The 18,504-nt window shown below is 39.2% G+C and overlaps 1 protein-coding gene across 9 annotated transcripts in view; it reads left to right on the top strand.

Annotated features, from left to right (window-relative positions):
• BCAS3 (BCAS3 microtubule associated cell migration factor) overlaps positions 1-18,504 on the top strand; it is a 550,239-nt gene that overhangs the window by 271,400 nt on the left and 260,335 nt on the right. For 8 of the 9 annotated variants that reach the window (XM_045299618.1, XM_030888097.2, XM_004706992.3 and 5 more), the window contains one exon: positions 2,444-2,541. In XM_045299618.1, the coding sequence (XP_045155553.1) occupies positions 2,444-2,541 (98 nt within the window). Of the gene's footprint in view, positions 1-2,443; positions 2,542-12,209; positions 12,334-18,504 lie in introns of those variants that run through there. The other variant, XM_045299620.1, reaches the window with a different exon arrangement.

Here is an 18,504-nt window from a genome sequence, read left to right on the forward strand (position 1 = left end):
CCCCCAGACTGCACTGTCCACTTTTTAGCCAGGTTTGCCATTTATTGCAATGGCCACATAACTCACAGATAATGCTCAAGAGTAGCTGATTTATTAAGGAAGCTAGGTTATAAAAGCTATATAGGTTGAAAAGCTATACAGTAATTCAGACAACAGCCTCTTGTCAGCCTTACATGCAGGCAAGCCTTTCTTTGATCTTTCGCCTTTCAGCTGCATAGCCCATTGTTTTCTGTGCCTGACTCCTGCAGAGCTCTTTTAGGGCTGCCACTACGTACTCAAAGGGCATCCCACTCTGCCAGAAGTCTCAGCCAGAAGGCACTCAATTCTAGCTTATGGTCAGCAAACCTAGCTCTCCCAGATAAGTGCCTAGTGTACCCTACCCCACAAATCAGTCTCTTGTCCAAAGGGACTCAGTGTTACTTGCTCTGGGAAGTTCATCACTCCGTTGTAGTCTATGGATTTTGATTCCTCTGATGTCACAGCTGTCTCTTGGATCAAGGTGTCTCCACGTGCAGGGACCCTAGGGACCTCTCGTGGCTCTTCTCTCTTGCTGGAAGGTCCCCATTCTGCTTCTGTAGTGGTTCATTTTGTCCCCAACAGGACGGCATTCACAATTAGCCCTGTTAACAGTCACTCACAACAGAAATATATAATCATACCAATGTCTTCCCCTACCTTCTTTTAACTGGACCCATCAGGAAAAACTTTGTCTGGTGGAAGTTACAAAGACTATGTCTACAAGAGCCGTATTAAATAGTACTCAGTACTGCAGTGGAGTCCTATAACTGGCTTAGAAAAATAAACTGGGGTGAAATAGATCATTGGGAGTCTGCCAAATTGTACACTGTAGCAGCGATCCCTACTTGTATACCAATAATTTCAGTACTGTATACTTTCAGTACTATAATCTTGTGTAAAAGAGCCAGTGCATCATCTCATGCCTCACTTCCATTTATTTCTCCCATAGGACACATGCATTCCTTCCCACTCTGCTTCCAAGAACTCCCCTTTTCAAGAAACTCATACTTAACTTGGCATTTCAGGTGTCTATAATCTGATGTTTCTTAGCAATCTATCATTCTTGAACCTGTTACCATTCTTGGCTTCTCCCAAATTCCCTGGATTTATCTATCATGTTTAGTCCCCAAGCCTAGGTTCGACTTGTGCTAACCTTTCCCTTAAGGTACATTTCTTACTCTTCTCCATGTTTGCATTTCCTAGAGATCGGTCTGTTCTGGACCATGCACGCACACTCCCTCCCCCACTTCATTCTGTGCTATCTTCTGTCGTTTGTTTTTGTAGTGTCTGTTCTGGGCAGCACCTCAGATATATTTATATATGTCACAGATCTACATTGGAGACCTAGCATTCCACGTTTTCTTTCCTTCTTGCTGTCAGAATAGTCCTGACACAGGCCTAATATTTAGCAAATAGCTATTTGCTAAATGAATTACCCAACAGGTTACATATATTACTATAAGAAGTTGTTGTTTCTTTAAATTACCTGGGGCTCTCTTATCTTTTAGTTACAAAGATGTTTGTGTTGATAGTGTACATTTTATACGACTACAGTTAGATCTTTGGCATGTATGAATTTAGGATTCTCAGAGAAATCGAAATTATGTGTTTGAGTAACGGTTTTGCCAAGGTTCTGAGGGTTCACCTTAGGAGGTTAGCCAGGTTTGTTTGTAGTAGTCTAGCTAAGCACTCTGCGGCCCCATCCCCACACCTTTCTTACCCTTGCCTGTTGTCACATATGAAATGACTCGTTAAGGATGTTAAGGGCGTTTCATGGTGAGGTGGTCCATAAAGCATTGGGCTTGTAACCACAGGTCAGCAGTTCAAACCCACTAGCTGTTCCACTAGAGAAAAACGAGGCTGTTTCCTCCCATAAAGATTTATAGCCTCAGAAACCTATGGAGCAGTCCTGCTTTGCCCTATAGAGTAACTGTGAGCCAGAGTGGACTTGACAGCAATGGACAGAAAGGATTTCAAAGTGTAATTTCATATTTTCATCCATACACTGCTACTTTTTATAGAAGATATTGCTAATCTTAGTATTATTCACAAATTTGAGGATTCTCAGCATTTTTCTGATGTATCCCTTGCAAATGCGTAATGTCTAAGGAGAAAGGGTTTTATATACTCTCCATTTCGATTTAACACATCCCTTTAAATGAATGTTAACTTTTCAATGACTTAAAATAGACTGAATCAAATGCAGGTAAGTTAGGAGGAGTGGGGAGACGAGAGACTATCTGTTAGGTTTTAATTTTGCTCAAGAATTAGAGACTGCAGCGTCCCTAGAAGTCTGGTGTTAGAGCAAACGTTTCTTTAATGGATTGGATTATTCCAGTATTCCTGATCAGAGGTCTGTTGTAGCAGGCAGCAGTTTGACACCAGGAAAAATAAATGAATGAAGTGAAATGCAATTGCCTTGCAGGATCCAGCCAGTCCGCTCTGACCCAGTCAGCATGCCAGGGTCATCCCGTCCAGTCTCTGACCGAAGGGGAGTTTCCACAGTGATTGATGCTGCCTCAGGTAGGACACCGCCCCAATTGTCTCCTGGGTGGCGCTTGGCAGTTTTTACCTGTCTTCTTGCACAGTGTTGAGGAGGATATTCATTTGCCGTCCTCTTTTCTTCAGTTTTTGGGGTGAGTGTGTGTGTTATAACGTGGTCCTCTGCCTACATTTGTGGCTACAACAATGACATGCATTAAGGTTGGTACGTGATGCGGTGGGATTGGCACTTGATGAAATATAATGAGCACAGTATGGAAGGCTCCAGGCTCGATGACTGTTTTGCCTTTGATCATTCACATGTGGAGAAGCCACCTTGACAGAGAATGTAAATACAATATATGGATTCAATTTACTTAACCTGTTGAGAATCAAAGTAGCTGATCTGTGGAAGTAGAATTCAAATGCTTTAGCTTGAAAGGTTTTGTTATTGAAAGCATAAAGTTTAGAAATTCATTAACTTAACTCTGGTCTATCTATCACCATTATTAAATTCCTATCCATGGAATTGAGGCATGAACATGTATCATTAGTAATGGGAAGCCAATCCTTCGCTTTGTAGGTGAGAATTACTATAGCAGTTGAGTAAAAGCATTGTCCTTCAGTCTGGCTGCTTACATATTAGATATGCTTGCAAGAATACTTTTTTGGAACATTTTATTGTGTTTTCTGTGAAAGTTTATGTAACAAATTAGTTTACCTTACTGTTGAATTTCTACACAAATTGCTGCATGACTTTTGTTTGCTCTCCCCACAGTGTGCCAGCACTCTCCTCATTTCTACCGTGTATTCCCTCCCTAACATCTCCGCTTTGCTTTGGGGCATGCTGTTAAGTTTTTTTTGTTTGTTTGTTTGTTTGGTACCCTGTCTAAGTTTAATAACAGAACAGGGAGGGTGGTTCCTTACATTACTGTGCAGCTGGGGAACATCTGAAGATAACACACAGCAGGATTTTGTCCAAAAAAGTTTCCCACACGTTGAGTTATTAAACACTCAGCCTTAGCCAAACAGTTGAATCAGGGAGGATTTTAATCTATAGTGATTTCAAAATCCCTAGAGACTGCTGATTTGATTGGGGCTTAAACAGTAAAAGAAAATGGACACAAACAGGAAACTCATTTGTGAAGGTCACTTTTACAAGACCAGAACTTCTGCTTCTGACTGTCTCTGGCTACGTTTTGAAGTTATGAAAGCTGTTGGGTTTTGTACAGTTTCTAAGCTCACTGGTTTTTTTGGACAGCGGATTATAACTTGTGTCTTATTTCACTGTTCGCGTCCCCAGCCGTGCCTTCATTTTGAATGAAGTCTTGTATTTCCGAGGACTCGGAATTGTTCCTGTGCTCTAACCTGGCAGCCATGGGTGACTCCTGGAAACAAGCAGAGCAGCGTGGGTCTCTAGCTTTACTCCCCTGGGGGGATGGAGACATGGAGATCGGTGGCTTCATCATTAAACCTGATCGATAGTCTTGATTGGAAATGCTGATAGAACCCCGTCTGGAATGATCATTTACAATGGCAAATTCTGCACTTGGTGTGCTTTCCCTACAGCATGTCTTCTTGATTACAGTAGTAGCCCAGATGGGAGTTTTTAAACATTCTTAGACTGCCAGCGTTTTCATGTTTTCATGAGGAAAAGTCACTAGCTACCAGGATTACGTACATGCCATTAAAGTAGTTACCATATGTATTCTCACTAGAAGTTACCATATTCAGTATGGTCGCCTGACATAATGGTCTATGTTTATTGTGTAGTACTGTCTTTTTTTAACTTTAGCTCTTCACAAAGTTGTCTTACTCAACAAAGAGGGACATCAGAGAAGTGTTGCACTCTAGTTTTGTTCATCTCTTTAAAAAAAAAATGTTTAAAGTTTATTTTTTAATAAGGAATTTAGCCTATGTGCATCTTCATCACAGACACATTGTGGGAGCTTCTTGGCTTATGGGCTTCGGAGCCTCTGCCTGAAAGATGGAGGCTCTTGTGTAAGTAACGATCTTCCTGGTGGCTATGTCCTGTTATTATTGGCTAGGCCAGTTTTCAGTCCAGAAAGCGTTAGTTCCTTTCTGAAAGATAACCCAACAATGAGACCAGTGTGCTACTAGAGCTAGCGGAGCCCTGTCCATGAGAAACTGGCCTTTTACACTTTTATTCTCTTTATCTACCTGCTAAGCAGTCTGGAGACCTTTTGAATAAGGAGCCAATGTTAAACATCGCTTTGAGTGTGTTTGTTTCAAATCTTCATTTATCGCCTATGCTCTGTCTTAAAAAAAAAAAAAGTGTTTTACTGTGTTTGGATGAAAGCTTACGTTCAGCAGTTGACATACACTGTTTGGTGACCTTAGTTACGATCACCTCCATGTAACAGCACTCTGCCTACTTCCTCCTGGGATTCCCAGTTTCATTCATCCTACTTCCCAGCACCCCTTTTACTTTGGAACTTGGCTTTGGGGCAAATGCGGCCCTTTTTTGGTCTCATATGGTTGATTGTTCCACTAGTATGTTCCTCGCAGGTGTTTATTTCATGGTAATAGTCTAGTTTGGGGGGATGTTCTACTAGGCCCTATCAGACTGGTATGTCTGTTCTTTTCCATTGTTTGAATGTTGTGCTACATTTTCCTCTCACCCTTTCAAGGCCTTCCGTTGTGATCACAATCAGAGCAGTAGCTGGGTCCCGTCGAGATCTTCTGGTCCTAGGACATTGGAGTATGTGGTTCACGTGGTCTGCTAGTCCCCTTGACTAATTGTTTCCTTGAGAGTCTTTTATTTCTTTAACTTGTCTTTGCTTTGGACAAAGAGAAACTAGTAGTTGCATCTTAGACAACCACTCACAAGCTTTTTTAAAAAAATTTTTATTGGGTGCTCTTACAGCTCTTATCACAATCCATACATACATTGTGTCGAGCATATTTGTACAGATGTTGCCATATGTTTCAAAATAGTTTCTTTCTACTTGAGCCCTTGGTATCATCTCATCCCCACCCCCTTCCCTCCTTGATAATTTATTTAAAATTTTTGTGTCTTACACTGACCGCTGTCTCCCTTCACCCACTTTTCTGTTGTCCATCCCCCTGGGAGGGGGTTAAATGTCTATCATTGCGATTGGGTCTGCCTTTCTCCCCCCACCTTCCCTTTCCTCTCCTGGTATCATCGCTACTCTCATTATTGGTCCTGAGGGGTTTATATGTCCTGGGTCCCCTGTGTTGCGAGCTCTTCTCTGTACCAGTGTATATGCTCTCGTTTAGCCAGATTTGTAAGGTAGAGTTGGGGTCATGATAGTCAGGGGGCGGGGAGGGGGGGAGGAAGCATTAAAGAACTAGAGGAAAATTGTATGTTTCATCTGTGATATGGTGCACCCTGACTGGATCTCATCTCTTCCTTGTGACCCTTCTGTAAAGGGGATGTTCAATTGTCTACAGATGAGTTTTGGGTCTCCACTCCACCTTCCCCCTCATTCACATCAATATGGTTTTTTCTACTGGGTCTTTGATGCTTGATACCATAAAGGTCAACAAACAGACCTAGAACCATTTATAGGTGTTCCTCTTTTTGTTGTGTTTTTGTTTTTGTTGTTGTTTTGTTTTCTATTGTTGTTTTGCTTTGTCTTGTTTTTGTGCTTATTTTTGTCACAAGTGTCTCAGATCCCAGTGTCTACTCACCAAAGTCGATGTAGAACATTGTCTTTGTGGCCTGTGTTATGCCAGTTGACCTAGATGTCCCCTGAGGGTACAGTCCCAAGTCTGCGGCAAGCCTCCCTCAAGGTGAATAATGTTTTGTTGAGGATCGCCATCTACTTTATTTAATAGCCATTGTGTTAACAGACTTGCTTTTCTACTGATGCTTGACCAGAGAGGCTAACTCGTTTGGATTCTTTATGAACACAATCTATGGGAAGATTCTGTTTTAGATTCTTCTATTAAAGGGGATCTAATACATTTTTATAATTGTTCCTAACCCAGGAAGTGCTTCCCTGATTATGATCCATGCATTGGAGTCAGCTGTGTACTGTGAAGATGCTTATCTAGAGATTTGATTGCTGGCTGCCTGGAGAGAGGATCAGTGTGGCGCCTACTACCCTTTAGACTTCAGGGCTCTGCCTTACCTTCCAGCAGTTTCTGGGTCTAAATTTATTGTCTGTTTTCATTGTTCCTATGGCACATTTTAAAACTGTCCTTCCACTCTAGTGATAGCTCTTTCTCTATTGTCTAACCTGGTGATGGTAATGGTCATTTTCATATAAATCTTTTCAGAGGCATAAACAAAACCCAGTGCCATCTTTCTCAGAATGTATAGAATTAAAAATTTAATGTTATATCATTAAATAATCCCACAGTTACAGTTTTCATATTGAAAACATGTTAGTGTCTGTATTTTATCTTTTAGATATATCTATGTTAATCTGACTATATTATTCCATTGAAAACTAAAAAAGATCAGCAGAATATATGCCACTTTTCCTAAGCCCTGGTGTTGTAGTGGTTATGTATTGGACGGCTAACCACAAGTTCTGAAGTTCAAAACCACCAGCTGCTCTACAGGAGAAAAATTAGGCTTTCTACTCCTAGAAGGAGTTACAACATTGGAAACCCAAAAGGGCAGTTCTTACCTTGTCCGATAGAGTCTCTACAAGTTGGCATCGATGGCAGTGAGTTTGAGTTTTGTTTTTTCCCCTAAGAAACCCCCTTTCACAATTTCTGATTGATGAGGTTTATTTCTGGCTCACACTTTTACATAGAACTACATTCCCTGAAATACCTGTTTTTGCTTATGAATTTCAGGAACTTAGTTAAAGGGCAAATTCCTCATTTTTAGATGCCCTTGGACTAGCTTCTTCCTGTCTGTATGTCAATCTCTGTATTTTTAGACCCAGCAGATCTGGGACTGAGTTAATACTATTTCTCCATAACATCTGTTTCATCTTATCTTTAGTGATCCAGAAATACTACCCTCCCTAAGACTTTGGGTTTGGTAATTTTGGGAGACATTCTCTTCTGAGCCAAAGAATAGATTTTTCTGGAAATGGATCCTTAATATGATTTTAATTCTTAGAGCAGGCTACTCAGAACAATAGGCTTTAAGAGAACTGCTTACTTTTTCCTATGACTAATTAACATCACTGTCTCAGAGTTGTTGATGGTATGGGTATTTCTAGGTAACACAGCCATGGATTTCTTTGACAGGTTGTAAGTATCTTAGCTTTTCCCCTGTAATTCTTGTTCTTTTGGTGTCTAAGAATCTCTTCCCACTCTTTGTCCGTTTTAACATAGTATCAATCATTCGATAAAGTTTCAGGACCTCCGAAAAGAAAGCAGAAACATTGCTGTCATGCTCCTCTTGAGTTTTGTCCTGCAGATTGGTAACTGGTATTTTTATCAGATTCTTATTGGTGCCTTCTACTGTGTACCTGTTGGATAACTTAATAGCACCTTTAATTGCTTTTAAGTCATAAAAGCAAAGACCCCAGAAAGCTCTGGTTCACCCTGAATGTGTTGCTTCTAGTTTGAAATAGACATTTACTAAGAGAGAACTGAAAGCAACTAGGGTTGAACAACAAATTTATGCCTGACTTGAATGAAGAGCACGTAAATGTCCCTCTCAAACTCTAATCAAGTACAAAAATTTTTATACAAATTATGACAAATAAAATGATCTCTTATTATTCTAAGCAGACTTTTATACATAGCGTGTTACTGTTATATCGATCATTTCAATACATAGAGACAACGTTGCAGACCAAGTGTTTGTTTTTGGCCATTTTTTAACCTCACAATTTAAATACATCAGAATAATTCCTAATATTATATTAGAAAAATTAGTATAACTGATAATACTTCAGCACCTGATTTTGTCTAACACAAATTTATTTATGGAAGATGATTCAGCTCTTCAAATTCCAAACTGGTTTGGTTTGATTGGGGGTTTTTTTGTGTTTTTTTTTTAAATTATGATCTTTTGTAGCACAGCGATTAAGCACTTAGCTGGTAACATGAAAGTTTGTCAATTCAAATCTGCCAGCTGTTTTGTGGGGGGGAAATGTGACAGCTCTGCTCTGTCCTATAGGGTCACTGTGAGTCAGAATCTGGTTCGTTTTGAGTTTGGTGCTTCTAGACGCAACAGCAGTGGATTTTGTATATTTGGCACTGGGGGCATCAGACCTTGAAACAAATGCCTATATAATTAGGAAATATGATTGTGGCAGCAACATGTACATTATTCAGTTTTAGCTTAACAATCGAGTCCATACAAAAGAGGAATTCTAACCGAGGCATGTTTTTATCTTACAGAGATGATTGTGATGTGCTGGGGAGGGAATTCTCCTAGCAATTATATCTCCACTCTGTCTACAGTTAGAATCGGAGGCAGAAACGTTGAGTTTTATCTGAAACTATCAGGGGCACAGAGGTGGTGGTGGTAGGAAGCAAACAGATTTATAAGCGATGCCATCCTAACTACCAGGGTGAGGCAGCATAACAGCTCTGTGATCATTCAGCTAGAACCAGATGACAAGAGTCATGCTGTTATGATCATGATCATCAACTTTTGCTGAAATCTTTAAAAGCCTTTTTCCCTACCTATGCATTCTTTTAATGCATCTCAGACATGGATGTTAAGCTTCTCTGGACAAACGTGGTATCCTGACAGGAGGTGTTCAAATTAATTCATAAAATAATTCCAAGATAAAAAGGCTATAAAGTTATATTAGTTATTTAGAAATAGTGAGACAATTCTTTGCATAAAAGATGTCGGTGTCAGTTAATATTGTTCCTGGTACTCGTGATTTTAAAGTGATGAAAATTCCAGTCCTCCATGTACCTTGGACATTCAGAGCCTATGTGGGAAAAGTAAGAGGATTATGGAATAAGGGTGAAATTAAACAGAAGGCTCATTTCTGTCCTGTGATCAGCCCCAAAGGGGCGGGGGGAAGGGGGAGAGTGAAGGGAGTAGTTTTACTCTGACCTTATTTTTACTTGAAACATTTTAGCAAGTATTCAGATTCAGATATTAAGATTGGATTTTTTAAAAAGGAGGACCTGAAGCCAGGGGCTTAAGTGAAGAGCAAATGTTTTGAGAATGATGAGGGCAATGAATGTACAAATGTGCTTTACACAATTGATGCATGTATGGATTGTGATAAGAGTTGAATGAGCCCCTAATAAAACAATTTTTAAAAAAAGATTGGATTTTTAAAAGAAGTTAGGCAATTTAGGCTAATATGTAAACTATCAACAATGATCCATTGAACATCTATTGTCTATGTAGAATGAACATTGTAAGTTTTCGAAGAGATTGCGAACATAGGGGGAATGACCTTATTTGCTCATGAGGAAAGTGCCCAGTTACATTTCTCTCTTGATTTAAATATCGCTCCCTTTTCTTTCTGATACTTTCAGGATGTTAAAAGATCAAAGTAAAGTTACAATGTGAAAAGTTTAGCTCAGCCCACGTGATGATGGCTCCATGGGAAGGTCAAGAGACGTGTTCAGTGGACGTAGAGGAGGCTGTTGGGAAGCTTTCCTCTGATGACACATTGTGTATTTGAATAACTGTGTGTCAACTGACTGACAGCTGTGAGCACTAAATCCTTGACCCAATTTAAGTCTTTCCAGCACATTTTGAGATGGAATTGATGGAATTTCCCCCAGTATTGGGGATCAGGACACCAAGTATTTACATTCTACTTGTTGGCCCAAAGATCCCTTTTTGTTGTTGCGGCTGTATCTTTAATACTACATCACTAATATAAGATTGGACTGCCTATGTCATAAGCCTGTTCATGTGACTGTGGTGGCAGAAAGACAATATTGGGAGCAATATTAGACTTTGTTTAAGTCTGAGCCGGAATCCCATTTGTCTTAGTGACCTGAGTGTCAAGCTGTTAGTGCCACACTCTTTTAAATTGTGTCCAAGAACCTGAGAGGCTTATACTTACAGGTGCCATCTACAGATTTAGAAACAAACAAAGAATATATCTCCATTGGATGTGTGAGCCCAGTGGGCAATTAAATGTCAGCCTGGACTCTCTCAGGCAACTAGGAAGAACCAGAAGTCCGATTGCCCTGTATATTGTTGAGAACTGTCACAGAAAAGCTAAAGCAAATAATCAGAGTGAAAATAATTGTTCCTGGGAAAAGCCTTGCGCTGAAAGCTTAGTGTAGCGGGAGAATAATGATTACTAACTTAAAAATGCTTGGTTCTAGTCTTAGCTCAACCTATAGAAGTATCTGTTTGGCAAATCATTTCCGTACTCAGTGCTTCCATAAAATGAGGGAATTAGACCAGGTTATTTTCAAAGTCCTCTACAGTTTGAAAAGTCTATGGATGTGTACTTTGGATCATCTTTAAATAAATTTATTTAAATTGTGGTGTAACTTATATACATTAAATTATACTTAATCACAATGATTAAGTATATCACAGATGGGTATAAATAAATTTTATACCCATGTAAACTCTAGTCAGATCAAAGCATAGAGTATTTCTATCATCCAAGAAAGTTCTTTCATACACCTTCTAGTCTGACCTAGTGTTAACCATTATGACTTTTGTCATCATTAAATTAACTTTACCTATGTTGAAATTCACGTAATTGAAATAATTCTATGTATTTTTTTGATGTCTAGCTTCTTTTGCTAAACATTTTCGAGATTCACTCAGTGGTTACATATACCATTAGTTCATTTTTAACATTGCAGAGAGTGATTGTATCATAGCTTATCCCTGACACTGTTGATTCTTTCTCCCTTTTCAGTAAAGCTGCTGTAATTATCTTTGGACAAATCTTATTTGAAAAAAGAAGATACATTCATTTATCTTGGGCATATTCCTCGGGTTAGAATTTCTGGGTCACAAGAAAGGCATGTGTTTACCTTTATTAGGAGCTACTATAAAGTTTTCCAAAATGATTCTATTATCTTGTACTCATACTACCATTTCTGCAACTCCACATTTTTATTAAGCTTTCACATCATCAGTATTTATTTTCACCATCGTAGTAAATGTGAACTGTGGTATTAATTTGCTTTTCTCTGATGCATAATGATACCGAGTACCTATTTACATACTGAAGAGCTCTGCTGGTAGTCGTGAAAGTGCTCAGGCACCAGCCATCAGTTTGGCAGTTCAAACTCACCAAGAGGGGAGAGAGATGGCGATCTACTTTCATTAAAGACTTTTCAGCCGAGGGAGGAAAGTGGGGGAGGTGAGGGAACAAATGAGGAGCTGATACCAAAGGCTCAAGCAGAAAACAAATGTTTTGAGAATGATGGCAACAAATGTACAAATGTACTTGACAATGGATGAATAGATGGATTGTGGTAAGAGTTGTACGAGCCCCCAATAAAATTATTTTTTTTTAAAAAAAGAAGTGACTGTCCCACAGTGCAACTAGCCCTGCAGTACATTGTTATGTAAACGATGCACCTTTTGGTGGTACTCCGGCGAAGAAATATTGCAGGTTAGTTCTTATCGCAGCATCACAAAGCCCATCTTGATTAACACGGTGCTTGTTGAACATCGGGAACTAATGCAGTGTTTGTGCAATCATCACTGCTAACTAATTCAGTGAAATTCATTTTGTTAACATTATCTATTCTTTACCTCCTCTTTATTGAATAAATTCCTTTGCAGTGTGTGGGGAGGGGGGAGATTTTTCAGCCTTGGAAACCCTATGAAATATTTTTACTCTGTTCTCTAGGTTTGCTTTGGTGATGCTGTTGGTTAAGTGCTAGACTGCTCGCTGTAAAGTTGGCCATTTAAACCCACCAGCCACTCCACACGAGGAAGAAGAAGCTATCTGTCCCTGTAAAGATTTACAGCCTTGAAACGCTATATAAGAGTGACTCAGTTGGAATCCACTTGATGGCCCTGGTTTTTGTTTTGTTTTGCTTTGCTTTTGATAATATCACTATGAATCAGAGTCAACTCAACAGCAGTGGGTTCGGTTGGGTTTTCCTCTGTTCATATGCTTATGGAATTTTTGATGTTTTCATTTTATAATAAATAATATTTTATTGTCAATTGTTTTTGCCGCATATAGAATATAACAAATTTTTGCTTATTGAACTGGCATTTAGGAACCTTTCTAAGTGCCTTCTATTATACAATCATGTCACCTGAAAATAAAGATGCTTCTGTTTCCACTCTTTAGACCTTTTATTTCTTTTCTACCTTCATTACATTTCCTTAGATTAGATCATTAGTAAAACACTGAAGTAATTGTTGCAAACATCTTTGTCGTCTTCTGAACTTGGTGGGAATGTTGTCAGTAACTCACTATTGCAGGTGTTGGCTTTGTTTTTATTGGTGTCATGTTGAGAGAGTTTTCTGTGTTGCAGTGGGGGAAACAAGAACAATATCTATAAAAGAACCAAGGCGGCCTTTTAGAGTCTGAAACAAAGTTCTCGGTGTCAGGGCTTAACAGTGCACTGGCACAAGAGAAGAAAGGGAATACAGCACAACTGAGTCAGAATGGAAAAAACAAGACAGAATTGAGCTTGAGAGGTAGGTGGAGCACTGTCAGATTAACATATAATTACAAGAGATATGCAAGGGTGGGCTTCCAAAAGTCTGTGGAAAAATAACATTGAAAGATAATAGAATTTTCACAAGAATTTTCATGAAGAAGCCGAAGGGGGTGGAAAGTACAGAAGACATTTATAAAGACAGGATGGCTGAAAATTTTCCAGAATTAGTAAAAGACACAAGGCTTTAAAAAAAGCTCATTAAAAAAAAAGCTCAATGAACCCTTAGAAGGATAATTAAAAGAACAAAAGCAAAACAGAACAAGTTTAACTATTGAAACCTAAAAATAATAATGCCATTGTAATAAGCTTATATTTGGTGAAGATTTGGAATTTTGATGAAAAATTAGAAAGCAGAATGAATTTTAAATTTCTATGCCAGTTTAAAATCCTCTCCTCCCTATAATGAGGGCCTCTATGAAGACTGCAGGACTTTCACTAATAAATCTCACTCAGAGAACAGGGACTTAGTACACAAGACCTTCCAAAAGCTCACGGGGGGGCCGGGACACGGGACGTTCGTGGAAACTTTCCATTATGTTTTTAATTCCATTTTCCATGAACATCTTAATCCCCCTCATATTTATTTACACAGCTACATGCCGGAATATGTGATAGGTGTTGTTTAATCTTTCTTAATTAGGACTATAGGTCCCCATGCAACAAGTGGGACCTAAGACATCTAGCTCCTGATACTGACAATTACTTAAAGTGCATTCTGGTGACATATCAGATAAGTCCAAACCTCTTCCTATCTTGCTTGATCAAATATTCTTTTCCAAACACTGTATGTTGAAGTGAGACACGGGGGAGTTGAAGAGAATCAACTATTCAGGTGGTGAAAATGTGTGACTGCAGCTGGCAGATGAAGTTCCAGGATGATCAATTCCCAGCTTGTCCTTATTGCTTCAGGCAACAACTGACAGGCCTGACCGGTCATTGGCTTTCCATTTATGGCATTGGTAGACTGAACATTCCTAGTGTCACAGATACTTAAGAGCTGTCCCTGTTATAGTGGGTGCACATAGTGCTGGAGGGTCCTTATTGCATGGAGATGTAATCAGTATGGTATGGAGTGCTTGACCTGAACCTGTAATTATCTGGACACTATAAAGGTAGCTTGTTGTTAACAGAAAATGCTCATATTCAGAACGCTGAGACTAAAGGAGTAGAATAGGGAGTAGAAAAATGGATGCTTTGTTCCTCTTTCTATTCTTCTGAGTTTTAAGAGGCTTTCATAATAATCCCAGCATGGTACTCTTACGGGATTACACTGTTGTGTCTGTAGGGGGTTGGGTGCTGAAGTCTCCCTTATGAATTGATCCTGCGTTCTTAGAAAAGTTGGGACTTCAATGGCCTCAGCTTGTGATTGTGATTTTTCTAGTACCAAAGTAGAAATTTATTCATTTTCCCAAAGTACCTAAAGCTGATGTGAGACTGAAATAGCAACACATTTTAGTTTGACACAAAAGGAATTTGGTAAGCAGAGGTTGTGGCATCCTGGACTGGCTTAAGTACAAGGCGATGGCAGTGATGGCAACTCTTAAGTCACGATGATTTAGTAAGAGGGGTGAACCCTGAATGTCCTCACTGCTTGACCTTAAGGTGCTTCTGAAATTGAAATGTGTGATGAAAGTATAACCTGTGGGGAGGACGCCATGGAACAGGGGAGAAAAGGAACGCCCTCTCGTAGAGCTCTCCTGTAAATAAGGGCTCTCTGTGTATCTGCTCCTGCTTGATAATATTGCCTGCTAGAACAGATACTATTTCTTGCATTACTGATTTCTGATCAATCACAAGGCTTTAAATATACCCCAAAGTGTTTGAATTTTGATAATGCCAAATAGATATATATTGATAATGCCAAGTCTTTATCTATATTACCTGATGTTCCCCTGGAAAGCCTATTTAAAGACTTATGTTTATAGTCACTATCTTTGTTTGAGACTATAATAAATTGTATGCTTACCTGAGATGTTTTACAAAGTGTTTCAGACTATCTCCTGTGTCGTTATTCTAAAGCAGTATGATGCTGTAGCAGAATGTTTCTCATCTTCGATAGTTTTAACATATAGGTAATCAATAAAAAATAAAGGAATTATGGGCCCTCGATTTATGTTTCCTTTGATTTGTTTTGCTATCATGAATAGTTTCATATTAAGATTATTTTTCTAAAGCATAAGTGTAGCAAGTTTCTGTTTTTGGAATCAACTGTCAAAATTGACAGTGTTCACTGTTTTTGTCTTTCTGGTTACACTATGCTTTCACACATCCCGATCTAGAGATATTTAGGGTTGTTTTCATTTTATCCGATCTCATGCATGGGCCCAGGCTATTTGTATATGTAGAGTACTGACCTAAATTCCATTAAGACAAAAAGATTTTGTGAAGAATTGCCAAACTCTTGGTAATGGCATTACAGTTTAGTGACTTGTCTCATAGAAAGCCCAGTATTGGTTCCTATTTTGTTAAATGTTATCTTGAGTTTTAAATTAGTCCATTTTACTTTGGTGTTGCTTTCTCAATTGGGAAAATGAGAAAATTGGAAGACCACAGTTATTCTGTAAAAGTCCAAGGTTAAGAGTGTAGAGTATGAATTGTAGAGAGTACCAAATGCATTTGAAACACTCGTTGAATCTAACGACCCTCACCCTAGTGAGTGATCCCTTCTTTCCACAAGGGTATGTCATTGTGAAATAAAGAATGTGTGTGTGATTGGGAAAAGAAAAGACCTTTTCAGTCATCTGTTTCTCTCTCCCTACTTACCTGACTCACAGTGAACCCTTTGATGGCTGTTCCCCTTTCCTGTGTCAGGAATCCTCAGTCATTTTCCGTGAACACCCTGAGTAAAAGCTTTTATAACCATGAGAGGGGCCCAGTTCCTGAATCAGACTGCCTAAATCAGGGGAACCTTAGTGGCATTTTGGTACGGGTCTTGCAACTTCAAATGCCTTGCAACCTGTTCCTAATCTTACTCTTTATCCCAATCTGCGTCTTGATTAAATTAATGACTTTCTCTTCTGATCTTAAAATTTTACTCTTGTGTTTAGCACCCCATATTAAAGGTGGTGTCTCACTTCCCTTTCTAGACGGAGATGTATCTTTGTACTCCCCACAGCATCCCGAATGGTCCGTCACATGAGAGACACTCAGTAAACGTTAATGAATTCAACATTTCAGCATAGGCCATGGAAACGAGATTGTTGCACTTGACTGGAAACAGTAGTTGCCTCCCAGGACAGGAACTGGGTGGCTAGGGAGAAGTGCAAAGGGGACCTTATTTTCATTATATGGTATTTTAGAGCATATCCATGTGTTACCAATGCAAAATGCCGAACATATTTTCTCAATTTGACAGGTTATTATCCTAAATGATTGTTAACTTGACTATTTTTGATTTCAGCAAATGAAGTTTCTGAGGCTAAGGGAGGTTAAGTAATTTGTCTATTGTCACATAGGTAGTTTCACCAAGATCTCTGAAACGTTCACCCTTCCTAGGACATTGACCAGCAGTTCAGAAATGCTAATAGCATGCCTTGAGTTATTAGTTTATGCAGTTAGCAGGATGTATATATTACTAAGGTATTATTCTTATTTATTCCTTCTATCATGTACTGTGTGCCTCACATAAGCCACAAAATAGATCACCTCCACTCTTGAACGGCACCTCTGTTTTAAGGGCCCATTTGGCTACATCTCCTTGATGATCGAACACTGCTGCCATTGTGGCTGGCCTAGGTCTCCCTGTGGCTCACAGACAGACTCCTCCCCTGTCAACAGTAAGCATCCTTTTTAGTTAGAAAAGCCACTATCAATCAGGTAATGGTTTCTTAAGCTGAAAAGGCTTTCCACTAAGAACAGTGATTGCCCAAGGTCACATTTATCTTCCATTTACAGTGGGAAATGCAAACTAAAGGAATACCAGTATTTGAAACCTACAATTCATTCTCTCTCTCATTTACATAGTTGAGAATTGTATACCATTTCCCATATCCATACAAAGAGAGTTGTGTACCATTTTCCATGTACATACGAAGAGAATTGTGTGCTTTTTTTGTACACACTTGGGAGGTGGAAAGGCAAAGTGATTATATTTCCTTTATAAATGTTAATTGCTTTTTCTAAGAGAGGATTAAAGCTCAAAACAAGCCAAAATGCATTGACTTTAAATGGACCTGACACATTGGTCTTCTATCATGGAATAGGATATGAGTGGGGATTCCCACTGGATCTTGGTACAATACAATATTTATTACTATAAAGATCTAAGAGCACTTCGTCACCTTGGAACATAGAAGAGCTGTTCAAATCCCATCTTCTGGACTTGTGTTTTCACGTGTTACAATTACTCTGATTTGTTTTGGACAGTGTATGCAGACATGCCTCCTCACCTCAATTTCAGAATGAAAAAGGGATGCTTCCGAGAGGAAAACTAACCTGAGAGAGGAATGTCTTTGTTTTAGTTTGCTTGGAGACCACTGGCCTCTCAAAGCCCTGTTTTAAAAGGATAAGTTAAAAGGTATTGTTACAAAACATAGAAATCCTCATTAAACAAAGATTTATTAAATCTTTATTAAACAGTTGATATTTTTATCCACTACATAGAAGAAACGATGGCTTAGGGGAAATTGAGCACCCTAATACGACTTCCCACCTCAGCAGTGCCATATGCATTTCTTTGTCATAAGCATTTTTCCTATCACTGTATTAAAATACATTTCTGAATGGCTGCTTTTTATTTATTTATTTATTTATTTTTATTGTGGTAACAAAGCATTCATCATTTCATCCATCTTCCTTGAACCAAAATTAGTCAACCAATCCTCGGGTGATTTCTGTCATAAGTTTGTTAGATTAGATTCCCAAAGTCTTTCCTGTTTCTGGAATTTGTGGTTCTGTGTTGTTTGGATACATCAGTAGTAGTGTGAGGTACCTTTGACAGTCCTTTAAATGCCTATGGATTAATGAGACTGTGGAAATCTTTGCTCTTTAACTCCAAGAACTTATTCCTACCTTGTGGGAGACCTTCGTTGGGTTATTTATTGACCAGTAGACCTCCGGGACAGCCACCACCTATCTGTCAGTGACAGTGTGCATGTTACTCCGATACTGAGGTTTCAGGTGGACTAGGGTGAAGGCCTAGTGATCTGCTTCAGAAAGTCCACCAGTGAAAACCTTGTAGACCACAGCAGGGTGTTCCCACTGATCACTGGGATGGCACAGAGCCCAGCAGTGTTTTAGCCTGTTGTCCATGTGGGTCACCAGGATTTGGTGATGACTGAAGGGCAGTTAACACCAACAGCAACCCCTACCGAACAGAAATCCACTGGGAAAAAAAAATGATGAGGCTTTGGTAGAGACTAAGGGATAGGTATTTACTCCTTAAGCCTCTTAACAAAAAACCTCAAAATAGTTCTGCCCAAATGAATTCAATTTGCTTTATTTTGTTTTGGGCAGGGCAGGGGTGGG

This window comes from Echinops telfairi, unplaced genomic scaffold, assembly GCF_000313985.2.
Source record: "Echinops telfairi isolate 266 unplaced genomic scaffold, ASM31398v2 ScPeMD7_7458;HRSCAF=8496, whole genome shotgun sequence".
Classification (NCBI taxonomy): domain Eukaryota; kingdom Metazoa; phylum Chordata; class Mammalia; order Afrosoricida; family Tenrecidae; genus Echinops; species Echinops telfairi.